At 43.1% G+C, this 25,242-nt stretch overlaps 2 protein-coding genes across 2 annotated transcripts in view; both read right to left on the bottom strand.

The window, feature by feature from the left end:
• atr (ATR checkpoint kinase) overlaps window positions 1-18,370 on the bottom strand; it is a 31,346-nt gene extending 12,976 nt beyond the window's left edge. Inside the window, exons 1-27 of the mRNA XM_071912383.2 lie at window positions 18,318-18,370; window positions 18,049-18,140; window positions 17,188-17,340; window positions 16,138-17,072; window positions 15,829-15,971; window positions 15,437-15,604; window positions 14,958-15,121; window positions 14,594-14,746; window positions 14,001-14,199; window positions 12,752-13,011; window positions 12,158-12,354; window positions 11,543-11,643; window positions 10,913-11,084; window positions 10,573-10,728; window positions 10,269-10,463; window positions 9,607-9,702; window positions 9,361-9,450; window positions 8,965-9,060; window positions 8,306-8,436; window positions 7,572-7,715; window positions 7,344-7,437; window positions 6,337-6,462; window positions 1,760-1,966; window positions 1,423-1,536; window positions 1,135-1,250; window positions 759-879; window positions 69-206 (exon numbers count right to left, since the gene is read on the bottom strand). Coding sequence (XP_071768484.2) covers window positions 69-206; window positions 759-879; window positions 1,135-1,250; window positions 1,423-1,536; window positions 1,760-1,966; window positions 6,337-6,462; window positions 7,344-7,437; window positions 7,572-7,715; window positions 8,306-8,436; window positions 8,965-9,060; window positions 9,361-9,450; window positions 9,607-9,702; window positions 10,269-10,463; window positions 10,573-10,728; window positions 10,913-11,084; window positions 11,543-11,643; window positions 12,158-12,354; window positions 12,752-13,011; window positions 14,001-14,199; window positions 14,594-14,746; window positions 14,958-15,121; window positions 15,437-15,604; window positions 15,829-15,971; window positions 16,138-17,072; window positions 17,188-17,340; window positions 18,049-18,140; window positions 18,318-18,370 — 4,614 coding nt within the window. The remainder of the gene's footprint in view (window positions 1-68; window positions 207-758; window positions 880-1,134; window positions 1,251-1,422; window positions 1,537-1,759; window positions 1,967-6,336; window positions 6,463-7,343; window positions 7,438-7,571; window positions 7,716-8,305; window positions 8,437-8,964; window positions 9,061-9,360; window positions 9,451-9,606; window positions 9,703-10,268; window positions 10,464-10,572; window positions 10,729-10,912; window positions 11,085-11,542; window positions 11,644-12,157; window positions 12,355-12,751; window positions 13,012-14,000; window positions 14,200-14,593; window positions 14,747-14,957; window positions 15,122-15,436; window positions 15,605-15,828; window positions 15,972-16,137; window positions 17,073-17,187; window positions 17,341-18,048; window positions 18,141-18,317) is intronic.
• Window positions 18,371-20,281: 1,911 nt separating this feature from the next.
• pls1 (plastin 1 (I isoform)) overlaps window positions 20,282-25,242 on the bottom strand; it is a 9,371-nt gene continuing 4,410 nt past the window's right edge. The window contains exons 8-16 of the mRNA XM_071912394.2: window positions 25,238-25,242; window positions 25,061-25,156; window positions 24,393-24,600; window positions 23,113-23,203; window positions 22,327-22,441; window positions 22,018-22,151; window positions 21,761-21,884; window positions 21,206-21,348; window positions 20,282-20,558 (exon numbers count right to left, since the gene is read on the bottom strand). The exon at window positions 25,238-25,242 is cut by the window's right edge and continues 138 nt beyond it. Coding sequence (XP_071768495.1) covers window positions 20,420-20,558; window positions 21,206-21,348; window positions 21,761-21,884; window positions 22,018-22,151; window positions 22,327-22,441; window positions 23,113-23,203; window positions 24,393-24,600; window positions 25,061-25,156; window positions 25,238-25,242 — 1,055 coding nt within the window. The 3' untranslated portion in view covers window positions 20,282-20,419. The remainder of the gene's footprint in view (window positions 20,559-21,205; window positions 21,349-21,760; window positions 21,885-22,017; window positions 22,152-22,326; window positions 22,442-23,112; window positions 23,204-24,392; window positions 24,601-25,060; window positions 25,157-25,237) is intronic.

A 25,242-nucleotide genomic window follows, 5' to 3' on the forward strand; every position in this document is an offset into this window, starting at 1 on the left:
GATAGAGATAACAGATAAAACATACGAAACCAGTTTTTGAGTATGTGTGTGTATAGATGTGTCCTTACCTCCTGCTGCTCTGTAGGTGTGCAGCCCAGCAGCATGTACAGCAGTATGTGAGGCAGCAGGTAGATGGTGACCTTATAGTCATGTTTGATGATGAAACTGCAGCAGGTGAACACCTTGCTGGCCAGCTCATGCCTCACCTGGAACACAACAAGACCAGTTTCTGCACTGAGTCCTGAGTTGGGATTCAGTTAAATATTAAAATGAATCAAGTCCTTATTATGGGCCAGAACTCAAATATCCAATATTGTATATCGAATGGGCAGTTTACAATCATCACAGTAGTCATCATTACAGCGGCTAGAATTATTTAAAGACACTCAAAAACCATCGACTTCAAGAAATTGACTAATGCAGACATAGAGACAAAGGATGGATGGAAGAAATTTAGACACTACCTACTTATTTTGGCTGCATGTCAAATTTAATGACGCACACACATAACTATATGTTATATAGGTTTGCCTTTATGGTAATTTATTAATCTTCTCCCCCTTCTCCCTGACAAATTTGAAGAGACTTCGCAGGCTATTATAGAGAAAAATAGATATTACTTTCCGATAATTCATGATTAACTAAAATCTTAGTGTGTTTATTCCGAGTCACTTGACAATCAATGGGCAAAAATATGAAATGACCCATTTGATGTTGATCTGTTTGGTTCTGTTCAGGTGAAGGAGAGATCGACTGACCTTGCTGATGAGGTATCCGGCCCAGGTGGCTGACCAATCAGAGAACTTGCTGCCTCTTTTGCTCAGGTACACCGGCTTCTTCAGTTTAGACCAGTTCACCACCTTCTGACTGCTCTTATACCTGCAGGGCGAGAGAGAGGGAGGGAGGGAGGAAGAAGAGAAGGAGTGAGAAAGGAAGGGAGGAGGGGAAGAGGGAAAGCAAGGAAGGAGAGAGTGAAAAAGGGAGGGAGAAGGACGGAGGGCGGAGAAAGGAAGGAGAGGAGAAATGATTTCATGATTTCACTGCCTGAATGTTGTATGAGATTGTATAACAGGCTGAAAGTGTGTGTGTGTGTGTGTGTGTGTATGTGTGTGAGTGAGTGTTTGTGTGTCTTACCTGCTGTTGAGGTGAGGCTCCAGGATCTCTTGGATCTGCTCTGGTAATCTCCTCCACAGCCGGCGGCCCTGCGAGTCGCTACGACCTTCACGACACTCAAAGATGGACAGCAGCTCCTATAACATACGTACGTACACACACACACACACACACACACACACACACACACAAACGACAGCAGACAGGTAAACAAAAAGAGAGACAGAAAGAAACACAAAGTTAGGTAATTTGAAAAGCTGTTGGACTTGCAACGTGTGTGTGTGTGTGTGTGTGTGTGCACATGTGTACCTGCATTCCATAAGCAGCAGAGTCCTGTGCTCTCACATCATCGGCGTAAGCCAGAAATATTCTTGTCAGTTCAGTCAGCAGCTCATAGGCAAAGTTAGGATCATCAACCCCACTCTGTCACACAGGGAAAAATACATACACATTTGGTTTCTTGTATTTGATGAACTACACCTTTAAATTAACTGTTGTAGGGGGAAAAAACTTCACGAAATGCCTGAAACTGAGTGTATTTTCCTGTATGTGTGTACATGTGGTTTTACCTGTGAGGTCTAACACAGACAGCTATATATCTGTCTTTTACATAGTACAGTTTTGATCTAGCCTAGCCATAGCGTACCACAAAGATGTTGCGGTCGCCGTGTGTGTGTGTGTGCGACAGGTCCAGACGTCCGGGGTCCACGGCCCCCAGCTCCCCCAGACACTCCCCGCAGAGGAGCCTGGCCTCGGGGGACGAGTCCTGGCAGCCCTTCAGCAGCACCGCCACCAGGCTGGAGATGACCGGCTCCACCGCCTCACTGGCACACACCTGCCGCAGCAGCCACTCCTGCAGTCCACAACACAAGTAAGGTTAACTTTGACTCTCACTCTAATGCACAGCAGCCTTGAGGTTCAAGAAGTGCCGTGTGAAGTTGAAGCACGACGTTGCTGGAAAACAGCATGCGTGCTCATTCAAATTTCCCTGGTTAAATAACGGTTAAAAGCACGATCATGAGTCAAGCAGACTAGACTGAAACAAGGCAACAGTAAACACAAACTAGGACGCTGTCGGGGGCCGACAGCAAGGGGATATCCCCGAAATTCCCCAATCCTCGAAGGCCCCATTAAGTCAAATGTAATAAAAAGCCATTCAATTCATTCCCCAATAATAAAGGGTATGCACCTTAACTATTTTTTTTAATGCTCAATAATAAATTTAACTAATTAAATATAGCCGCTAGCGGCGATGGCTGGGTTCATGCCAGTATAGCAGCCAGAGCTGAAACATGGAAGTTTGCATTAAAATTACTGTCAGTTTTGTCATATTAGGCTGTTGAGCCATCAGGCCACAAGCTATCAAGTTCTGATACTGAACAATGTAATAGCAAGTTAAAAGGTGTCAATATCCAACTTTGTATTGGCTTTACTGTGTCTAGCTGTACACTCAAAATGCTGCTGTTGAGCAAAATCTGGTCGGATCTGTATGGGAATTGGTGTCCATGTTCCACATAAAGGTTGGAACATGATTACCAAGTTTCATAGCAATTGGTGAAATTCTGTTTGAGTATAAGCCAAAATGTCATAGGCCACGCCCACTTTCACTAATAACGACCAAACTTCAGATTCTGACTAGGACATGGTCCTAGAGCCTGTGTAGCGAATTTCGTGCAATTTCACCAATTGGATTAGGAGATACAGTTTTCTGGCCTTTGTGGCGCCCCCTACTGGTCAATATTTGAATGGCTTTGCACACATGTTCATTCATTATATGTGAATATGTTGTCCAAGTTTCATGATGATTGGACCATCTATCACAAAATTATAACAATTTAGCTTATAGGCCACGCCTCCTTCACATATTTAAGAGTTAATATCTTCAAAACTACAGTAGATATAAACAATCTATGAACAAAATTTAGAGCGTAGGACCATAGATGCTACTGGCTGATTTTGGTGGTAATCGGTCAAACGGTGTAGGAGGAGCTGTTAACAATGTGTTTTTCAAATAATTCAATAGATCTCAAAAATGTTCTTCCTTGTGGTTTCTATAGTGAGTCCCATATCACAAACAAGCTGCATGAATGACGACGTAGCGTATGAATTCGGCCGAGCGCCAGGATACTATGCGCCGGCCGTATAGGATTTAGCAGACATTGATCCTACTGCAAATGGATGTAATGACTCAACTTACATTGGCAAGAACGCAAAAAGTCAATCAATTGTTAAAGATCCAGATTCAATCGAGGCTGTCAGATGCGACAACCTCTTCATTCACAGCGATCTCCAGGGTGTGTGTTACGCGCACAATCGGGAAGGACAATCAGAAAGGGAGGAGAGAGTGTGATGGCCATGGAAAAAGGAGACTTACAGGGAATTCTTCACAAAAATATTGCAATTATTTCCTATCAGACATTGTTGGACAAAATGGACTACTTGGACAGCTTAACTCTATTCATAAACATAATTATTTTTTATTTATTTTCTGAACTCAGCCACACAATTTCTCTAATTTCTCTGAGTTGTTCGCAGCTTTCATCCCGGTGCAGCTGGACTGGCTGGAGGCTTGGCGGCGTGTTTATGCTTCAAGGCTGTTAGACAACATTTAGGCCTATATCACACACACACACACACACACACACACACGCACACACACACACACACACCTAAGAAGCATGTGACATCCAATTGCACATACATTTTGACTTATGTTACATACATTAATCTTGAAAAGTTTGACTTGTAAATGCATGCATCTACAAGCTTACTCCAAATAGAAATAAAGTTCTACGTAATAGGCTAAATATAATTTCTAATAATCCAAACTCATTTTTGGCATTTAATCAGCAGATTGGCCCGCTGTTTCTCCTCCACCAATCAGAACACGGCTTCGCTTTGCCATTCTAACCGATTATGACATCACTGGATGGAGCTGGACTCCGCTCTACCAATCTGAGCCTGTCTCAGCTGCACTTATGACATCACAATCAGCAGCAGCGCCTAAACAGCCCAGCTCCAGGTGTTCAGCTTCATACCTTACTACACTCTGTGTGGTAAGGTATGAAGCTTCATACTTTACTACACTCTGTGTGGTAAGGTATGAAGCTGGCACAGCTGTTGCTTGGACCGTGGAAAGAGGCTCTCTTTGGGAACCTTTTCATATGCTCCTCATTTCAGACCAGTAACTATTTTCACTGAAATGTGTTTCTGAGAGAAATTTGGACGCTGTGAAAACCGGCAGGTCGCGTCCCGCTGAAGCCAACCTGCCGGCCACTCCAAAGGTGTGGTCTGGCGATTAGCGACGGCGGTTTATTAAAAGCTGGTGGTTGATGCGAAGAGACACCGTTCGCCTCCCACTGAAGCAATCCTGCCAGCCAGTCCAAATGTTGGTCTGGCTGTTGCAGTTGAGATGCGACTCGCCTCCCACTGAAGCCAACCTGCCACCCAGTCCAAACAGTTTGTGCTGCTCCTGTCTGTCTCGCAGGAGTCTGGGGTTCAATTCCCCAAAATGCTAATTTAAGATATCTCTAATTACAATATGACCTATCAAAATGCTAATTGAAGATATTTCTCATTTCATTATGACCAGTCGAAGTGCTAATTTAAGATATCTTTTATTACATTATGACTAGTCAAAATGCTAATTTAAGATATCTCTCATTACATTAGGACTAGTCAAAATGCTAATTTTGAATAAATAATAAAAAAAAAAAAGTAAATTGCACTTCACATCACACTCCTTTACTTAGTTAATGGTAATACCCAGTTTGAACAAATAACAGAGGCTAAATATTATAGGCCTGCATATGGCTTTGAACATTGAACATATTGATTGTTAGAAGTTGAATGGAGTTGATATGGGGACTATTCCCCATTTAATTTACATTGCATTACGTCATTTAGCAGACGCTTTTGTCCAAAGCGACTTACATTTGACATACATTTTGTTACTTGCTCAAACATACAGCAACATGGTTAATCTGAAATGAAGAGAAAGTACAGTGCGCTCCTCAAATCAGCCCAGTGCTGGATGAGGCTGCCAGATAAAAAGAGTGCCTTGACTGTATACTGACATGGAAATGCCAATAAATGTTTTTGTTGATCTTATGGAGGCTGGATGATGTAATTGCTCGGTCTATGTTGGAGCATGTAAAATTGACTGAAAAAAATGCCTCCTTCACAACTTTAAGAGTTAATATCTTCAAAACTACAGTAGATATCAACAATCTATGAACAAAATTTAAAGAGTGTAGGACCATAGATGCTAATGACCGATTTTGGTGGTAATCGGTCAAACGGTGTAGGAGGAGATGTTAAAAATGTGTTTTTCAAATAATTTGAAATATCTCAAACATTTTCCTGGCAGACCTTGAGGGTCCTTATGGCAAATTTGTAGAGTACGGTTAGGTAGACATGTGTACCAAGTTTCATGTAAATCGGACAAACGGTGTGGGAGATACAGCCCTTTAAACTTTTTATTTTTTACCTTTAATTATAGCGCCACCATCAGGCCGATTATAATCTTAAATACATCAAAATAAATAGAGTTCTTCCTCTAGGGGTCATCGATGTCCATACCAAATTTTAAAAGATTGTTATAAAAACTGTTCAAGTTATCGCATTCACACGAAGGATCTGCGGCGGACGCGGGTGGGGTGAATCCACAATATCCCAGAAACTCATTTCGGGGATATAATTACGTCCCCGTCTGGACAAATTAGTAACAAATATGTCACCTTATTTTGACCTGTAATTGTAGTTCCCCCCTGGTCTGATTAGTGTAATTTTGAATGTTGGAATGCAGCGCTGAGATGGATAATTTCCCCAAGTTTCGTGTGTGACACATGATGAACGAACAAATGATGCAATGCCCCATTGGGCGGATCAGGGTGAATCTATCTTTAATCACGCCCTGTTTATGTTTCAAAACAATCAACTACTTCACTGATTTAAACTTGAGATACTTTATTGATCCCCACAGGGAAATTCTCTTTTGACTTGCCCCCCCCCTCCACAGGGAGGTCAGAGGTCAGGGTCAGTTAAAGAGCAGCAATGGTAGGGAATTAATGCCTTGCTCAAGGACACCTCAGCAGGGTGGTTGCTTGCCAACACTGGGGCTTGAACTGGGATTCTCTGTTGTGGATCCTTTGAACAGCCCTATCCTTTCAGAGGTAGGGCTGCTGTGTGTGTGTGTGTGTGTGTGTGTGTGTGTGTGTGTACCTGTTTGCTGTGCATCATGTCCCTGAGGCTGGTCAGAGCGTGGATTCGGACGTCAACGTTCTCGTGTTGAACGGCCCTCATGGAGAGCTGCAGCGCCGCGGCCAGGTCACTGCTGCTGGACGTCAGCTGGACAGGAAAACATGACACAGCGTAATGACTTCTGACGGATGTTTTTATCCAAACTGCCATAAGGGCATTCATTTGTAGCATGGGTGGCTCCAGTGGAAATCAAACCCCTAACCATGGCAGTGTTGGTGCTATGCTATATTGCTTTGTTTTACTTCACTCTCTAGTTGTGGTTATTTTCTTTTTTGTCATGCTTTGGCTCTGCTTTATTCGCCTTTGTTCTATTGTTTTGACCTTTACTGACTTTTATCGGCTTTGGTCGAACTGTTTTTCGGACTTTTTAAATTCTCTTTCTTGTGCTCTTACCTGTTTTACTTCCTGGTCTCTGTAAAGCACTTTGTAACTTTCTTTTGATAAGCGCTATATAAATTAAAAATAAATGATCATTACTTCAGTGAGGCAGAAAATCCAAAATTGAGGCAAAAAAATGACTGGATACAATACTCACATCTCACTTATTTATTGGGCCACACACCATGAAACACTGATGCGTTTCAGCAATAAAAGCCTTCATCAGAGCATCTTTTTTTCCCCAATTTTGCATGTGCTACCTCACTCCTTTTCACTCCTTATCGCTCACACAGTACTAATAAATCATCACTATAATTGTTGTAATTACAAACATCATGAATATCCTACTCTCCTTCATCGTCACCCTCATTGTTCATCATTGTTCACCCTCAATCATCATCATAGTCACCATCATTCTGACTATGAACTGGACCTAACCTTGATCATCCGCATCATATTATAACTTTCAATTTCATCATCATCATCTTCAGCACCATCACTGTCAACCAGTAACCTCTTTCACCATCACCACCATTCAAACTGCTCTTCATCATCATCACCACCATGATCGTCACACTGTCCATACGGACCTTCTTGTAGTTCTGCAGAACAGTGTGGATCTCTTTCAGCTCTGGGTGGTCTGGCAGAAAGTAAATCTCATGCAGGTAGTCCTTCACTTCTTCCCTGTGGGAGATCAACAATACAGAAATGACCATGTAAACATTCAATTCAAGTACAACAGTGCTAAGCTTTTTTCTTTACCTGGCTGTACACCTGAAATTTGGGAATTTTTTAATTTGTGTGTGTGTGTGTGTTACCTGTTATCCAGTATGAGGAAGCGGATGATAGCAGCAGTTTCTTTGGGCTGTTGAGGGATGAGGGGGAGGAGCGCTACGATCACATGACTCAGTAGAGGACCCAGGTGGGCGGGCTCCACGCTCCGCACAAAACACTCCCACGTCCTGTCCACACAGGAAGCAGGAAGTGAGAAACACAGAAGCACTGAGGAGCTGAGGCAATGTGGCCAAATCACAGCCACAAAATGATTTGCCACAACATACATTGTGGTGTATTGCTTGATATGACTCCCCGCCTTGTTTTTTAATACACTTCTTCTCATTTCTTATATCCATTTTGCCGAATAGGTGTGGATTCCATTCAAGACACTGGTGTGTATGTGTGTGTACAGATTTGACTGATAGCCATGGTCTTGTACCGATAACCACTGAGCAAATTTAAAATTTAAAGTCCCACTGAAATGAAAACGTACTTTTTCACCGTGCTAGCTAATTCTCCATATCATAACATACACCTAATTAAGTTCAATTTAATTTAATTAACAGTAAATGGCAAAAAAATACACTATTTGTTTAGTTGCTCATATTTTTAAAAATTAAAATCCCATTACTTTTACTTCCTAGTAAACAGTGTAGTTTTAGTGGTTATTTCATGGTGTACCATCACAGATTTTTGAACATTTTACTTTAAACATTAAGATTTTAACTTTAATGTGTGTGTGTTTATATGTGTTTGTGTGTGTGTGTCTACTGACTGGCAGCAGAGCAGAGGGAAGTCCTCTCTGTATCGGAGGCCGGTGCGGAGCGTGGTCATCATCTTCACTCTGACGGAGCTGATGTGTTTGGAGCCCATCAGGCGCATTAGAGCCATCACACTGGTCAGGGCCTGCACAGACAACAGGAAGAACCTGTAAACACAGCTCACAGTATGCTACTGTGTTTCCCCTGTACTGAAAAATAGATGAGGTGGGCTATGACGCCTAGAGGAGCTCCCATATTGCTTTTAATAGCATTATATTTTGTTTTGGGATTCATGGGAGGATTTTAATATAACCTGGTCTGCTGTTTTAGGAAGCTTTTCCACAATGCCAAGAATTTTCTTTGAAGGGAACATTGGAGCGCTCCTATTTCATCTTTACAGTGAGCAAGAAGGTTTCTACAAACCAGGCAGAATTGCATTTGTCTCACTACTTTTATCAACACACGCACATTCAGATACCAAAACCTGCCATGTACAGACTATTACACCATGGTATTCTTAGGTTTGGGTTCTTGCTGCTTTTAACTAAACAATCTTGACTTATAAATCTACCTCTGTAAACTGTGACTGAGAGAATAAATGCTATGTAATATGTAGTGACTAAATCTGTTCTCCTAGTAGAGGATAAAGTCTATTTTTGTCAGCATCACCCACCAACTTCTTGCGCTCCTTCTCCCCAGCGCTGGAGCTGAGCAGCTGCATGTTGAAGAAAGCCAGAATCCCCAGCAGCTTCGGCTGCAGATAGTCCGCCTGGGACCCGAGGAAGACAAGTTGGGAAAATTGCAGTTTGAGGTTGAAAAGAGGGACTTTTTTCTTGGAGCCATAGTGCATTCCAAAAATAAGAGCAAAATGAAAAACAAAACAGTGAAAGCGCCTACAATATAAGACACAACAGAGCAACAATACAAAAACAGTGCAATACAATCTTAACAATAGTAGTATAAAGTTATTTTGCTCACTCAGAAGAGAAGTCATGGACATTTAACCAGAGCCATAGCTAAAGCTGTACTACTACTATATATCTATGTATTCTTTAACTCCGATACTCACCATGTGCTCTGGGGTGGTGATGTCACGGGGCCCCTGGTACGGGTCGTCATTGGACGCAAAGGAGGCCAAGATGGCCAGGCCGTTAAACACCTACAGTACATACACAAGTAAACACAGGTGTCACGTAAGGATAGGAACACAAACATCCACCATTGGTATACAGTATATGCACTTAAAAATCAACAAGTATGTATCATGAAACAGACATAATGTATCAGGGAATGGTGTGTGTGTGTGTGTGTAGACCTGTTGGTAGTGCTCTCCCAGCCGTAGCAGCAGCTCGTTGTGAAGCCCCTGGAAGTCCTGCCTCAGCAGAGAGCCCAGCTCAATCTCTGTCTCACTCTGGGACACGGTACAACGTTAGGCAGAGTGATGAATATACATATAAAGGTTTGGTAATCTTATTACAAAGGAAGGGAAACCAATTTAGGATTTGTATTCCATTTATCACACTTGACACATAAAACAAAACCAACATTCTTTGTTTTAATGATACATAGGTTTTCATCGCATAATTGAATTCCCAAATAGAGTTTACAATCATCATTGACTCCCAAGGTAGAAAGATACAAGTTGTATCCTTAAACTTTTAGTTCAGTTGAGATAATATACTCTATATTTGGCCTGTTTTATATTGTATTTTGTTAATGTAATGCTTTTTGTGAAATCTAATTTTAATATTTGAGGTGTAGTTTTGAGCTCATGTGCTTATTATAATACATATTAGTAAGCATCTTAATGTTATGGGATCAATCCTTTAATATTGTTTGCCAGTATCCAACACTACTTGCAAAATGCCAAATCTCACAAGATTGGGCACCAGTGCTTTACATTTTTTGTTATTTGTGTGTATGAAATATATAATTCGGATGACATTTTCCCTTAAATGATAGGTGAGGTAACAACACCTGTAGGTAGTGGAAGGCTCTCTCCAGCTCCTCCTTAGTGCAGGAGCAGACCAGATGGCTGAAGATGTACTTGAAGTTGTTGATCAGAATCTCTCTCCTGTTGGCCTTGAGCTCATTGGCCAGGGTGCGGATGAGGGCGGAGCCAGTGGAGCTGGCCTTGGCCGCCAGGTAGGGCAGGAGCACCTGGAGGGTACGCTGGACACACAAACCATCACATCTAACTTGTTATGCGTATATAGGTTTTTTGATTCTGTGTGTGTATGTGTGGATTTCAGCATGTGGTTGCATGTGTGACTGTGCATACAGTGAGGAAGCGGTGGAGGTCTGGGAAGTCGAAGGCGTGTGCGATCTGAGCCAGGATGTCCAGGGCCAGCTCTCTCTGATTGGCCGACTCACAGCTCTGGTCCGGTGTGCTCCGCAGGGCCGACGCATGACGCGAGTGTAGCGACTCCACCAGGAACTAAATACAGAGCAGATTATATAAGATGATATAAGATTTCTGCTGTCTGCCTTGTAGTTATTGTACTTTATTTCACTGGTAAAAACAGATAAAAACTGGAAATCACTGGAAAACAAACAAACAGAGAACACACTCCTGGTGCTGTACAAGGCAATAATATTATGAATTAAAACACATTTTATACCTGACAGATGGGGTTCTTGTACTGGCTGAAGAGAGTCTGCAGTTTAAGGCCTTTGGAGGTGGCCAGCGCTCTGATCTGAGTGTAGGCGGCTACAGACACTGGAGACGACTTGGACAGCAGACAGTGGAGCAGCCGCAGCAGGGAGAACGACACCAAACTGCCCTGGGACGCTCTGACAGGGGAGGAGAGACAGATGAATGAATGAATGAATGAATGAACAAAGTAAACCAAACTAAACTTGTTTTTTATATATAGCACTTTTCAATACAGTGGTACAAAGTGCTTAAGAAACAGTAAGAAATATTCAGAAATAAACAAGAGATGCCAGTGATGATAAAAGAAATGAATTACAGGGCTACATAGGAATAAAACAAGCCTCATGCAACAAAAATAAAACAAGCAACATATAAATATATTCTACAAAAGGTAAAAATGTGTTTTAAGAAGTGATTTAAATGATGACAGGGATTTTTCTAGCCTTAGCGCCTCAGGCAGAGCGACACAAATAATTACCCTTTATTGATCCAGGATGGGTGGACAAATTAAGTAACATTCAAGTGATTACAACAGAAACAGCAAAGCTATTGTGTGTGTACGCACCTGTCTAAACAATAGTATAGCAGCTCATACCTGCCAATCTCTCCAGTAGTGAGGATGAGAGTGTTGCGCAGGTCGTCATCTCTGTTGAGCTTGGCGTTAGTGAACGCCGCCTTCAGACGTGCAACCAGGAGCTGGGGTGGAGAGGAGGGACACAGTCATCATCATCATCATCATCATCAACAACAGCAACAATTTATACAACTGGTTATTCAAAAGCCTAAACAGGACAGCTGTGACTGAGTTAGTAGATTTTTGTGGCACGAGTCCAGCAACCAGAGCTTGGATTCCTGAAAGCATCTTGTCACTAAAATCTCTCATTGTCCTTTTGTAAAGTGTTCAGTGCTAAACCTGCTACATGCATTTGCTACACAGTGTGCAAAACACTGTATATGAAACTGAATGACTTGTTAAGATGGACATTTTTTGCTCTGTAATGCAGACAGAAGATCAGAAAGACAAAATTACCATTGGATGAATAACATTTTGTTAATATTTAATTATTGTTGATTAAAAACAAAAGGTTTATTGAACATTTGTTCTGTTAAAGTGGTGAATTACCACCATTTTATCGAAGCAATATCTCTTAGTTGTTCTAAAATCAGTGTAAAGTGTGGCCTTTTTTGTCTCATTGCTTAAACTGCTCACCTCACTGAGAGGCCCCTGCTCAGGGTTTGGGGTGGGCTCTCCTAGCAGGAAGCGCACCGATTGGCCGAAGCGTATTCTGACAAGCGAATCTGGGTCCTCCAACAGACCAATCAGAGCACAGAGAATTGCCTGCGAGTCGCTGTCTCCACCAACCAGATTCACATGTTGGCAGAGGTGAGGCAGGGCTTCTACGAAAGCTGGGACGGTGAAAATAAACACAGAGGTACACAGTATATCAATGAAAAACAATCAATACTTTGTAACCAGACCTGGGTCAGATTGTACTGTATTTGCGAATATTTCATAGCGTTTGTTTTAACCTGCTTGAAGTACAAGATGTGTGGGGTTTGCCACATAAGACATAACAATGAGACGATCACAGGAAATTATTTCAAAGTCAATTTAGTATACTTTTCTGCTCTTTTCGACTTAAAAGCTTACATGATGTACTGTAAAAGCTCTGAATAGTCTGATGCAGTAACTCCATCCATCTGGTCCAGATTAAATCCAGCATTAAGAATAATTTGCAAATAGCACTTGACCCTGGTCTGTTTGGAGGAACGCATCCCACTGAACAAACTGAACCACAAATACCTTGTTTAACACTGCTAGGAGCCTGCTGTCGAAGCAGAGGCAGGAAGGGTCCGATGACAGACGCTCCGAGGGACGCCGACGCTTTCCCAGCATGCTCGGTGGCAAGGCTGAGGCGGGAACAGAGGATCTTGGGAAGAGGAGCGGGCTCGGTGTGATGATCGTCACTGAGCTGGGACAGTTCTGACAGGATGCAGGTCAGCTGACCAACGATCCCCGCGAGCTCCTTCTTCACCTGCTCCGAACTGTCCTCCAGCCTGGACCTGCACACAAGTAAACACCACAAACACAATAATAATCTTTCATCGTACAGCACTTTTCAAAACATAGTAACAAAGCCCTTTACAAAATAAAATCAAAAACGATAAATCAACAATAAAAGCAAAATAATGCAATGTAAGCAAAGTGAGAAACAAAAGCAAATCAAGAAACGTTAAAGAAAACATTAGAAAGGACTTCACTATTCAAAAAAAATCATTACATATAAGCAAGTCCAAAAAGTATGTTCTGGGTTTTTTTTTGTGGCATTTTTTTGCCTTTATTAGACAGATGAAAGTGGAGAGAGACAGGAAAGACTGGGAGAGAGAGGGGGATGACATGTGACAAAGACCCTGGGCCCACATCGTTGCTATTAGGTATTATTAGAAGGAGTAATAAGTAAGAAGTAAGAACTAATAAGAAGTAATTTAAAAGATGATACAGATTTGGCTGGCCTGAGCTCCTCAGGCGAGTCGTTCCAAAGTCTAGCAGTCCTGATGGCAAAAGCCTGATCACCTCGTGTTTTCAGGGTAGACTTTGGAACGGCTAATAGGGACCTGCCTGAGGACCTCAGACATAAAACATCACATATTAACATTAATAACATCAGAAAAAACCTTTAAAATACAACTGTCACTTTACACTGTTTAGACGCTCAATAATATCCTATCTGTGGATAAAGGCAATTATTATACTGTAAGATGTTATATGTTGTAGTGGATATCTGTGTGGGAAGTAGATGTTATGTGTATGTAATACCCATTATAGAAATAAGTCTTGTGATTTTATTGTGTTAGTCTGACAGCTAAGCCTCCTGATATATAGCATTTTAATTTATCAAAATTGTAATCATCAATCACTCATGTTTTTCTGTTTTTAACTTCCAATCAAATTCCAATCAGCTGTGAAGTTTTGAATTTGTCTGTCAAAATGCAAACATGGTGAAGTTTGTATATGTGTGTGTGTGTGTGTGTGTGTGTGTGCGTATACGTACAGCAGAGTGGTACTGATGAGGTTGTGGTGTGTGTTTCCCAGGTGGTGCAGCAGCAGAGGGAAGGCCCTGACCGCCGCAGCTCTCACCACCTCATCTTGACACTGCAGCGCCTTGGAAAACACACACACACGCCACGTCTCACACACACCCGGACGCAGCAGGGCCAGCAGCGACACACACACTGCCTGGACCTGAGGCGCTGGAGACACACAAACACACACACACCCACACCTATTTCAGTGTCTGTGAGATTTAATCATTGAACATTCAATTGGGGATTTGAACTGGCAATCTTCTGGTCACAAGCCTGCCTCTCTAACCTTCTTATAAACAATCATATAAAGGATAGCCGATAGTTCCCAGCATGCCTCTGATGAATGGCGATATGTAGGAGATGGCCAAATGAAAATGTTCATAATATGATATCCCGGCTCACTAAAAATTCATTTTAACTGACATTAGAAAGATATTTAGGCCCCAATTTCACAAAAGGATGCTGGTAGCAGCTACAGACATTGTCTCAACTTTCATTTCATTCAACATCTACTCATGTCAAAATGTCTGCTGGGTTGTGATGCGGCAGGAATACTCACAGAAGCAGGAGCCCAGTCTCTGAGCCAAGGCAGGCAAACTGGAGGGGAATCCTGAGCTCTTATAGGCCGAGACAGACTTGCACTCACACACCCAGGGAAGAGACAGCAGGGCACACACACGCCGCTGGAGCCCCTCCTCACCCCAGCGGCTCACTGTTCAAACACACACACACACAGTCAGACACACACATCAGAAGAAACAATGTCAGACAGGCCGTATTGGTATAATGGAATATGATAGAAAAATATGGTCCAGATCGAAAAGAGCTATGCTTTCATCAAGGAAATAAAAAGTCAGAATTGCATGTTTAAAGGCAGAGTGTGTATGATGTGTGTTTTTGTGTGTGTGTGTGTGTATCCTTACTGGTCAGGTACAGGATGGAGTCGAGGACCCCAACAGTGTTCTGGACAGTAGACTGAATGTGGGCTTGGTCTGAGACAGGTTTAGCCCCGCCTTCTAATATTGATTGACAGCTCTTCAGGGCCCTGCCCAGAGTCTCAGTTGACACCCAGAGGAGAGGAGGCGGACTGACAATGTAAAAAAAAAAAAAAAGATTGACAGATAGAGAGAGGTGGAGAGAGAAATAGAGTGATAGAATGAGAAAGTGTCACATGCTATATTGAAGACATCTCAGACAATTGCACAGGACACAGTCAACAAAGTTAATTCAAATTCAGAGTCTGTTTATAGCAAGGAAAGGACAAGGAAAACATGGAAAAGTGAAAAAGAGAGGGAGAGAATGACAGAGAGAGAGAGAGAGAGAGAGAGAGAGAGAGAGAGAGAGAGAGAGAGAGAGAGAGAGAGAGCAACAGTGACAGCATGTGCGTATGTTTGGTTATTACCTGGTGGGAGAGGAGCAGAGGGCTGCCAGGTGGAGGATGCGGGCCAGACCCTCCAGAGCAGGGAGAGTCTCGAGGAGGTCGGGGTCGGAGTTCAGAAAGGTCAGCAGCTCCTCCAGCCGACTGTTCACCACAGCCCAAACCTCGCTCCGCACACGCATGTCCACCTCCCTTAAGACACACAGAGACACACAGACATTTTAAAGTCAATAAATCATTACCGCATTGAATTTGAGAGATCAGTGTAATTACCGTAAACAAATGAGACCATCACTGAGAAGATTGACAGCTGTTTTTGACCGCCTCTACACTGCGTTTTACATTGTATGTCACAATATCAGCCTCTAATACAAGACCACTTGTATAAGAGACTGAGTTGTGGATATGTAACTCACATTGGTGTTGTTTTTGGCGTCTTGCTGACTGACGGGACAACAGGTAAGCAGGGTCTCTTGGCAACCGTCTCTCCATCCTCTAACTCCTGTATCGCCATAGCAACCTCAGCCTTGAGCGCAGCTTGGAGAAACCCCTCCGCACACTGCAACACACAATCATCACACACCTCTTAACTGTGAAGGAGGGAGAGAGTGTGTGTGTGTATGTGTATGTGTGTGTGTGTGTGTGTGTGTGTGGGAGGAAAGACACACCCACAGTAACAGAAAGAGAGACAGAGAAAGAAAGAGACGTGAGGAACATCACCGTACCTCAGCCTGGTTCTCTGTGCCAACAGTGTGTGCCAGGGTCCGGCAGACCTCAGTGACTCTCTGCCTCCTTAGCAACACGGCGCCCTCGTAACCCGGGGCAACGGATAGCAGGAAGCTGAAGAGCAGGCAGAGTGACTCGCTGACCTCTGACCCCAACGTGAGGCCTGACCCTCCCAGAGTACAAACGCACTCGAACAGCTGCGACAGATAGATGGGCTCAAACCCCGGTGTGTGTGTGTGAGTGACATCAGAAGACTGAAACACACAGCGCGTCAGGTTCAGCAGTTCACCTTCGTAGGGCTGCTGCTCATCTACATGTGTGTGAGCGTGTGTGTGTGCCGTGTGTGTGTAAGAGTGCGTTTCCAGCAGCTGAAGGTAGGCTGCGAAGAATTCATAGCCCTGGCTCTCAGGGAAGCCTCCCAGCTCCACCAACCGCCTCAGCATCACCATGGAGATCTTCCTCAGCCTGGCGTTGCCATTGGCCAGGAAGGAGCACGCCGTTTCCCAGGCCACTCCCACATCGCACGGAGACACCACTCCCCTCAGGGCGTCCGTCAGAACGCCGAGCGTCACGGCAGCCAGCGTCTCCAAGGCAGCGGGCGAAGAGAGGAGGAGCGGGCAGGGGGTGAGGTAGGCGGAGACGCACGTAGGGGAGATGGAGAAGCGGTCGAGCGCTACGGGCCACCGGCTCTGCGTGTGAGCGCCCGCAGCGTGTCCCTGTCCCCCCAGCGTGGTGATGTGGGCGTAGAGGATGTCGCCGAGGTCCCGGGCCAATCGAAGCAGCTCCTCGGTGAGGCAGCTGAAGATGACCGGTGCTCTGACTCTCAGTATGTGCAGTAAAGAGCACAGAACAGCGGAGACCGGCCCGTGGATCACATCGCAGTCGGGAGCCGCCGCCACTCGCAGCAGCCGCCCCACCACCCACCTGCTGAACTCTAGAGCGAGGGAGACGGGGAGATATCAGAGGTGAAAGGAGAAGAGAGAAATGTCGATCCTCACACAGAGAGCAATACAGATTTTATTGTGTTTTCATCGAGGAGTAGCTCTCACCAGTGCAGCTCTGTGTGGTGTCTGTGTACTCGGCAGGCTGGCAGGCCGGGTTGGCGAACATCAGAGAGGAGGATTTGATGATATGCTGCACAAAGTCCAGCAGCATCACACAGGCAGGCTCTGAACTGGACTTCTTACTCAGCCCCAGAGCAACTGGGAGAACACAGACATCAGACCAGATTAAAGTCCCAGTGAAACAGTATTTTGAGAGCATCTTGCTTCCTTTTGATGTATTTCTAGTTGAAACAGGATATTAGGGCAGAGAGGGATCATTCAAAAGTGTAAATCAATGGGATATCAGTTGTTTATTTGATGGGAAGGGAGGAGAGGTGGATTGTTCAAAAAATGGTATGGTATTATTTGTTGATGGTATTATTTGTTGGAATTTTCATTTAGTCTACTGGTACATCATGTAACCATTAAAGTAAAAGTAATGGGATTTTGATATAAAAATACAAGAATATACAAATTTTGTAACTTTTGTTGGCATATATTCTTAAATAGGTGTATAGTGTGGCATGGAAAATTAGCCAACAAGGTGACAAAGTTAATTTTAATTGTATTGTGACTTTAACTGAGACTGGATTCAGCTTTCAGCAAAGGGGAATTGGAGTTACATGGCAGCACATAAGCCAAGAAATAGAAGATTCAATGAGCATAATAACATGTAATAGAAAAACTGCTTCAGGTTCAACTGATCATCAACAAGCTTAATTGGAAGACTTGATGGTAGCGAAAACCACTAACTGAATGGAGCAGAGTAAAATTGGTGACAATATTTGACATGGAGAAGCTGCTGCTGAGCGACAGTCATGTGTGTCTCTCTGGGCTGACATGTCTGGACCTATGATCTGGACTCACCGACATCCACATCAGTCAGGATCCTGTCGATGAACTGACACAGGATCTGTCTGGGTTTCTGCACCGCCTGGTTGTACTCAGCCGCACTGGCGCTGCAAGTACCGACATGGTGTAACGTTATTTAGAGAAACATGGCAGCAGCAAATGTTTTCATTGAGTAAACTAAGCTCGGTAGTATAAAACAGTGCACAGTTTAACCAGTGTCATTCATATGCTGAGTCTGTCAACATGTGTCTAGCTTAGCTTAGCCAACTGAGCCAGTTAGTCACCTAGCAAGCTCCTGGAGAGCGGGTATCATCGCTGACATTTCCAGTCCTTCCATTATTAGGGCAATCACTATTTAATTAACTTCATCAAATTTATATATATCAAGAACTTATCGGGTAATTAGGACACCGGTACATGACTTGACATGTCTTTCGAAAACTTTCGCTCCAAAATGACGTTTTTGTTTTGATATGGCAGCAACCGAGGCTCAATCTACTTTGATGAAAGTCGAACTGTAAACTGCTCCCCCTTACGGATTGTTGCTAGTTGGCGCTTCTTCTTCTTCTTCGTCTTCTTTTTCTTCTTCTTCTTCTTCTTCTTCTTCTTCTTCTTCTTCTTCTTCTTCTTCTTTTACGGCGGTTGGCATCCAGCTTATTGGTGCATTACCGCCACCTTTTGCTCCGGAGTGTGGACCAGACAATAGACTTACAATCTAAATCCCTTCAACACACACACACACACACACACACACACACACACACACACACACACACACACCCTAAACTACATTTTATCCTCCATGCTTTATAACCTAGTCCTACTATAAAATCCCTATCCATGTCAGCCACCCTAGCAACCTATCCCTGTTTATCCATCATATCCTATAAAAAACCCCTGTATCCCTTAAGAAAGCTAACAGTACCCTGATCTGTGCTCTCTCACCCATGCTCAGTAATCCTTTTAATGTGAATTCCTGCACCCCTAATTCCCTCAGATTAATCCTCATCATCTCTCTCTGTGTCCCATACCCCCTACAACTCAGAACTACGTGCTCCACTGACTCCTCCTCCTCCTGACATCCCTCACACAATCCTGTCTGGTGTTTCCCTACCATTTTCAGTGTTTTGTTTAGTGCACAGTGCCCCAACCTTAACCTTGTCAACACAATTCCCTCTCTCCTGTGTCCACTACCTACCCTAGTAACTTTGACACTCTTTTGAATTTGATATAAATGCCTCCCTTTCCCCTCTCTGTCCCACCTTTATTGCCACATTTGGTTGATTTTTTCCCCAGATTACACATTTAACCTCTGCTTTACTGATACTACTTTGCATTTATGTTTCCTTTCTTTATAGTTCTCTTAGCCAACTCATCCACCCTCTCATTCCCCCTCACCCCTACATGCGCTGGAACCCACAGAAATTTTACCAGACCTCCCTGATTTGCTATTCTTGTGACTGACTGAAGCTGCTACTTGACTCTACTCTATTACTCACATAAAAGCTACTTTTTACTTTCAGTTTGCAGGATCACCTACATTACAGCGACCCTGACTATGGAAGGATCTGTGTCTTGCTCAAGGACACTTGGGAAGGGCAGATACTTAACTGTTACCAGGCCTTGAACCTTGGTCTCTGTATTCACTACACCAGCGCCTGGCAGCCAGTCAATTCTTCTCAAATATAGGCTAAGTGTGGGATAAATGTTGGAGGAGCCAACCCATATCAAACCTATATTGCTTCCCCTGAGGACTCAATAAAGTGCAATCTTATCTTATCAAACCATAAAGATACATAGCCTACATGTGGATTTTCATGTATTTATTGACTAAAACACCGTCTACCTGGTTTAAGCCTGCTTTCCAAGTGCTGAAAGAGCAAGTGTGGACAAAAAAAAAAACATATCAGGCTGTTCATTGTGTTTAGTAGATTCTGTTTAATTATTAAATAGTAATATCCAATGCACAACATTTACAGACATGAAGTCGTACTGAAAGAAGAGGTGTGCGTATAATTCTGTTTTTTCTTCATCTCCTTTTCTGCTCACATGGCAGGAGTAAAAAGATGTAATGACTTCCTATTAAATATGATATGCTAAAGGAACACTTAGCAGCTTGCCCTATAAAATCACAGATAACAGACGTAAGGAACGGCTCAGCTGATGAGGAATGATTTCTAACGTGAGGTAAGTTTACTGTATTCATGGAAAGAACAACAGAGAATGAGAATGATTTTCTGGCCATAACTTCATTTAAAAAAAACCGAAAATAAAGGAATTACCAGGGTGAGAAAACAGAATGTAAGACCGTGCATGAGTGATAAATATGAGAAACCAATGCTGTATAATAGAAACAAAATGGAGAATAGGTCAGTTCGTGTCCGGCTCAGCGGTCGGCCTTCTTCAGGCCGCGGCCCATCAGGCAGGCAAACACTGTCAGCACCATCTTGGGCTTCACCTCCACCAGGTCATCAGGCAGCGCATAGACACGAGCTCCGATCTTACGGGCCACTGAGATCGCATACCTGAGAGAGAGAGAGAGAGAGAGAGAGAGAGAGAGAGAGAGAGGTGGGGTCTCGAATCAAATGGCTTAACTGTTTGAGACTCGACTTGATGCATGAGGAGAAGACTTGAGACTTGACTTGACTTGGGTTCTTGGGACTTGGGACTTGACTTTGACTTGCACTTTGATGACTTGAAAAGGTTTGTGTAAATGACTTGGATTGAAAGTGATGAGATTTGCTCCACCAGACGACTGAATTTAAATTCTGTTTTCTGAATTTGTATGGAATGGTTGAATTTACGGAAGTTGAAACTGATTATACAAACCAAACACCTGATGCTCTTACCAAGTTTTTATACTATTAAAATGATATTGCATTAAGTCCTAGGTATTTTGTTTTCTTTAAGATATTAAATTGACTCTTGATTTGTTAGGACTTGACTTGGTGTTCTACATTTAGACTTCAGACTTGACATTAATGACATGGACTTGACTTGGGCTTGACTCTTGAATCTACATTTAGACTTGGGACGTGACTTGAGACTTGATGATTAATAGACAAAGAGAAAAGAGGTGAGAAGGGGGACAAGACTTCTATTTTTTTGACCAAATCATCATAATTGTTTTAAGTCGGGATTTAAATGTGACTGAGCCAGCCGCTTCTCTTACTTGGCGTTGTTGAGTTTGTCTTCATGGCTCAGCACCCCTCTGTCTCCTCTCTCTCCCCTCTTCACCATCTCCGACTTGACGGCGTTGGGAGCGATGGTGTCAATCAGGTCGATCACTGGCAGGCTGGTGCTGATCAGCTTGTCCTGCAGAGGGCAGAGAGGAGCGGTCAAACACACACATGCAAGCAGGCATGGACACAAATACGGACACACACACACACATTTAAGTGTCAGCTTCTCTATGCACTATTAAGTAGTCAAGCACACATATTTGTGCATTAGATAAATGACTAAACTTTTCATGTAAAATGTAAGAACACACACATACACACACACAAACAACAGAGATGAGTTACAATATTTTCATCTGCACCACTGGAGAGGCTGGCAGGTACTCATACCCATATTATTGGAAACACACACACAAACAGAGCTGACTTTGTACGTGCCGCAGTGTCAACAGCATACAAAGGGTAAGACAGGAAGAGAGGAAGAGAGAGACTGGGCCAGATCCCAGAATACACACACACACACACACGCACACACACACACACACCCTGAAGCTGTTGATCTGTGTGTCCTTGCGTCCCTGGCTCAGGGTGGAGTTGACCCAGCTGAGGATGATCTGATCTCCAACCTTCTCTCCATCGCCAAGATCTGACAGCACCAGCACTGTGTACCTGGGAGACAGATGGAGACAGACCAAAGAGATCCGACAGCTGGAACATATTCAATCTTTAGCACATTAATTGCTGCTTCTGTTTACATTTTGAATGGATTGAACTGACCCGCCCCCCGTCCCGGTGCGTGTACCTCCTCATCAGCTGCCAGACCAGTGCCAGAGTGTGCATGGGACTCCCCTCGTTCAGGTTTTCTCCTCCAATGCCGACCAGAGAGAACCGAGCCTCAGTCCTTCCCAGCTCCACTGCATAGTTACAGTTCTCCAGCTATTATATAAGTACGAAAACCCCTGTTACACTCCTTTTTTCTGTCAAACCCACACTTTTTATGCTACTCATATTCCTGTTTCCTTTGTGTGTGTGTGTGTGTGTGTGTGTGTGTGTATGTGTGTGTGTGTGTGTGTGTGTGTGTGTGTGTGTGTGTGTGTGTGTGTGTGTGTACCTTCTTCATGTTAGCCCCCAGGACAGGGTATGGGGGTCTGTTGACCTTCCTCCAGTTCACAGGCACATTAACTTTCTCATAAAGCTGCAGAATCACCAAAGCATCACACAGGTCACTATAAAAAAAAACAACAACACAGACAATCAATCAGCACAATCCACACACACACACACACACACACACACACACAATATATATACAGTATATATCTCAATACATTCAGAGAGAGGGAGCCCTACAGAAAGAGATTACATGTAATGGGACCACAACAATGCCAATATATTATTGAAAAAATAGTTAGATTAATGTTCTCAAGTCTCAGGAGTAAGTGATATTGTGAAGGGAAAAAGGCATTATGGAGAAAAAACATTATTTACACAACTTGAAATAATAGTTAATTTTACATTAGAAGGTAATGACCACACTATTCAAATTATAGCCTATAAACTTGAAAAAACTGCGCATTTAACTTCATATTGCATAGATTTTAAAGGCATTTTGGAAGCTGTGAAAATCTGAGTAGAGAAGTTGAATGAGTAATGGTCTCCGCAACTTCAACTTGAGCAAGGCACCTAACCTCCAACAGCTCAGCAGCCACCAGTATAAGTGAATGTACTGGGCGGCTGCCAGGTGTGAGTGTTTTTAACTGTATGTGAAGCAGGGCGGCCTCCTCCCTTCCCCTGATAATGTACAGCAATCTTTTATCTTACTAATCACGTCATCTAGTTTAACTTTACTGTTTTATCTCTATGGTACAGCACACTGATGTATAACTGATGCCATTACCAGTACAGATGATTGACGTATGGAGAGACGCCCAGAGAGTTCATCCAGTTGCGGAATGTTTTCTCCTCTCTGGACTCACTTGGAAAAACACCTGGAAAGACACAAATAGGCACTTCATGGTTTGACTGTCGACCAATGTCATAAAGCAAATGCCTGCCTACATACAGTATATATACACATAAGAGACATATTTGCATACTTGTCTCTACTAGATAAACACCAATATACTGTATAAGCTGACACTTTCTCATGTTATCTCGGCTTGCTGTTCCCATATAGCTATGGGAGTGTTTTTTTCAGCTATATATACAGTAAATACATTTATGGCAGTCATAACCTGTCACACCCAGTCACACTCATTTTCTTGGACTTTTTACTGCCCACTTTACAAATCAGTTCCCTCTATATGTCCACAATGGCACAGATTCTGGACTGTTTGTACGTTTTAACATTTTACCCCTGAATTTTGTTTTTGGTGTGATGGAGAAACTTCTGATCATGTGACACTTCAGCTGAAACCACAGAACTGAAGCAGGTCCTCTTTACCCATTCAGCAGAGGTGTGACCAAGTCAACTTTGCTCGAGTCCCAAGTCAGTCTCAGGGCTTGAGACACAAGTCTCAAAGTCTCAAGTCTAAATGTAGATTACTGAGTCAAGTCTGAGTCAAGCCCATGTCATTCATTTCAAGTCTCAAAGTCTCAAGTCTAAATGTAGATTACCGAGTCAAGTCTGAGTCAAGCCCATGTCATTCATTTCAAGTCTCAAGTCTAAATGTAGAACACCAAGTCAAATCACAACAAATCAAGAGTCCAGTATCAATTTAATATCTTAAAGAAAACAGACTTTTCAATGCAATATGGTTTTAATAGGATAAAAACTTGGTAAGAGCATCATGAGTTTGATTTCTATAATCATTTTGAACTTCAATAAATTCAATCATTCCATACAAATTCAGAAAACAGAATTTAAATTTAGTTCTATTAAATCTCATCACTTTAAATCTGGAGCACAAGTCAAAGTCAAGTCCCAAGTATTCTCTTCATACATCAAGTCAAGTCTCATGCAAATAAAAATGTGACTCCAGTGTGACTCGAGTCCCCACCTCAAATGATCGCCTCCTAACCCTTCTCTCTCTCTCTCTCTCTCTCTCTCTCTCTCTCTCTCTCTCTCTCTCTCAGGTATGCAATCTCAGTGGCCCATAAGATCGGTCATGTGTCATGTGACTCGAGTCCCCACCTCTGCTATTCAGTGATAGGTGTGTGTGTGTGTGTGTGTCTCACCCTCTATGAGTGCGGTGTCTATGCCGTTGCCGTTGCTCTGGGCCCCCTGCAGATGCAGAGCGGGGTGCATGTTGAACAGATTGGCTACGAAGGCCAGGTTGAGCTTGCTGTTTCCAGACGTGACGTCGTGAGGAGAAACAAACTGTCTGCAGTCCAGCCTGGCCGCCTGCCGCAGCATCAGCTCGGCCCTCCTGTCCAAATCTGGCTCCTTCACACACACAGTGAACACACACACATACATATGTACATATACAGTACAGTACATACACTACATACACATAACCATGCCAGAATTCATCGATTCGTTTTTCATTCATCAGTTCAGCTGTGATTGTTTTTGATAGTTTATGTATCTGCATGGTGAAAAAACAAAGGATCGAAGTGATAAAAAAAGTGATAAGATATAGAAAAAAGTGATAAAAACAAAGAAAGAAGAGATAAATATGCAAACTCAGGTGAAATAAGAAACACAGAGGGGGCTTATAAAAACACCTCACCTTAAAATAAACAACATATTCCCTCAAAACAAACACTCATCCACTCATTTATCAGTTTCTCATTCATGATTTCTACCTTCTCATTTATCAATTTCTCATTTTCATTTATCATGTTTCACTTACAAATTTCTCATTGTGATTCAATAAGTTCACAGAGGTAAACAGACTCACGTTGAGGCCGCTCATGTCAATGCTGATGCTCATTTTGTCGTCTCCGTCTCCTTTGGGAGAGATCTGGTCCAGCAGGTAGAAATAGGCCCGCGAGTCCTGCAGTGGTACAGTACAGGGAGGGGTTACACTCTGTTTGTTTCTGTGTGTGTGTGTGTGTGTGTGTGTTCTGCAGGGCACCTTGA

Source organism: Centroberyx gerrardi, chromosome 17 (assembly GCF_048128805.1).
Source record: "Centroberyx gerrardi isolate f3 chromosome 17, fCenGer3.hap1.cur.20231027, whole genome shotgun sequence".
Classification (NCBI taxonomy): Eukaryota; Metazoa; Chordata; class Actinopteri; order Beryciformes; family Berycidae; genus Centroberyx; species Centroberyx gerrardi.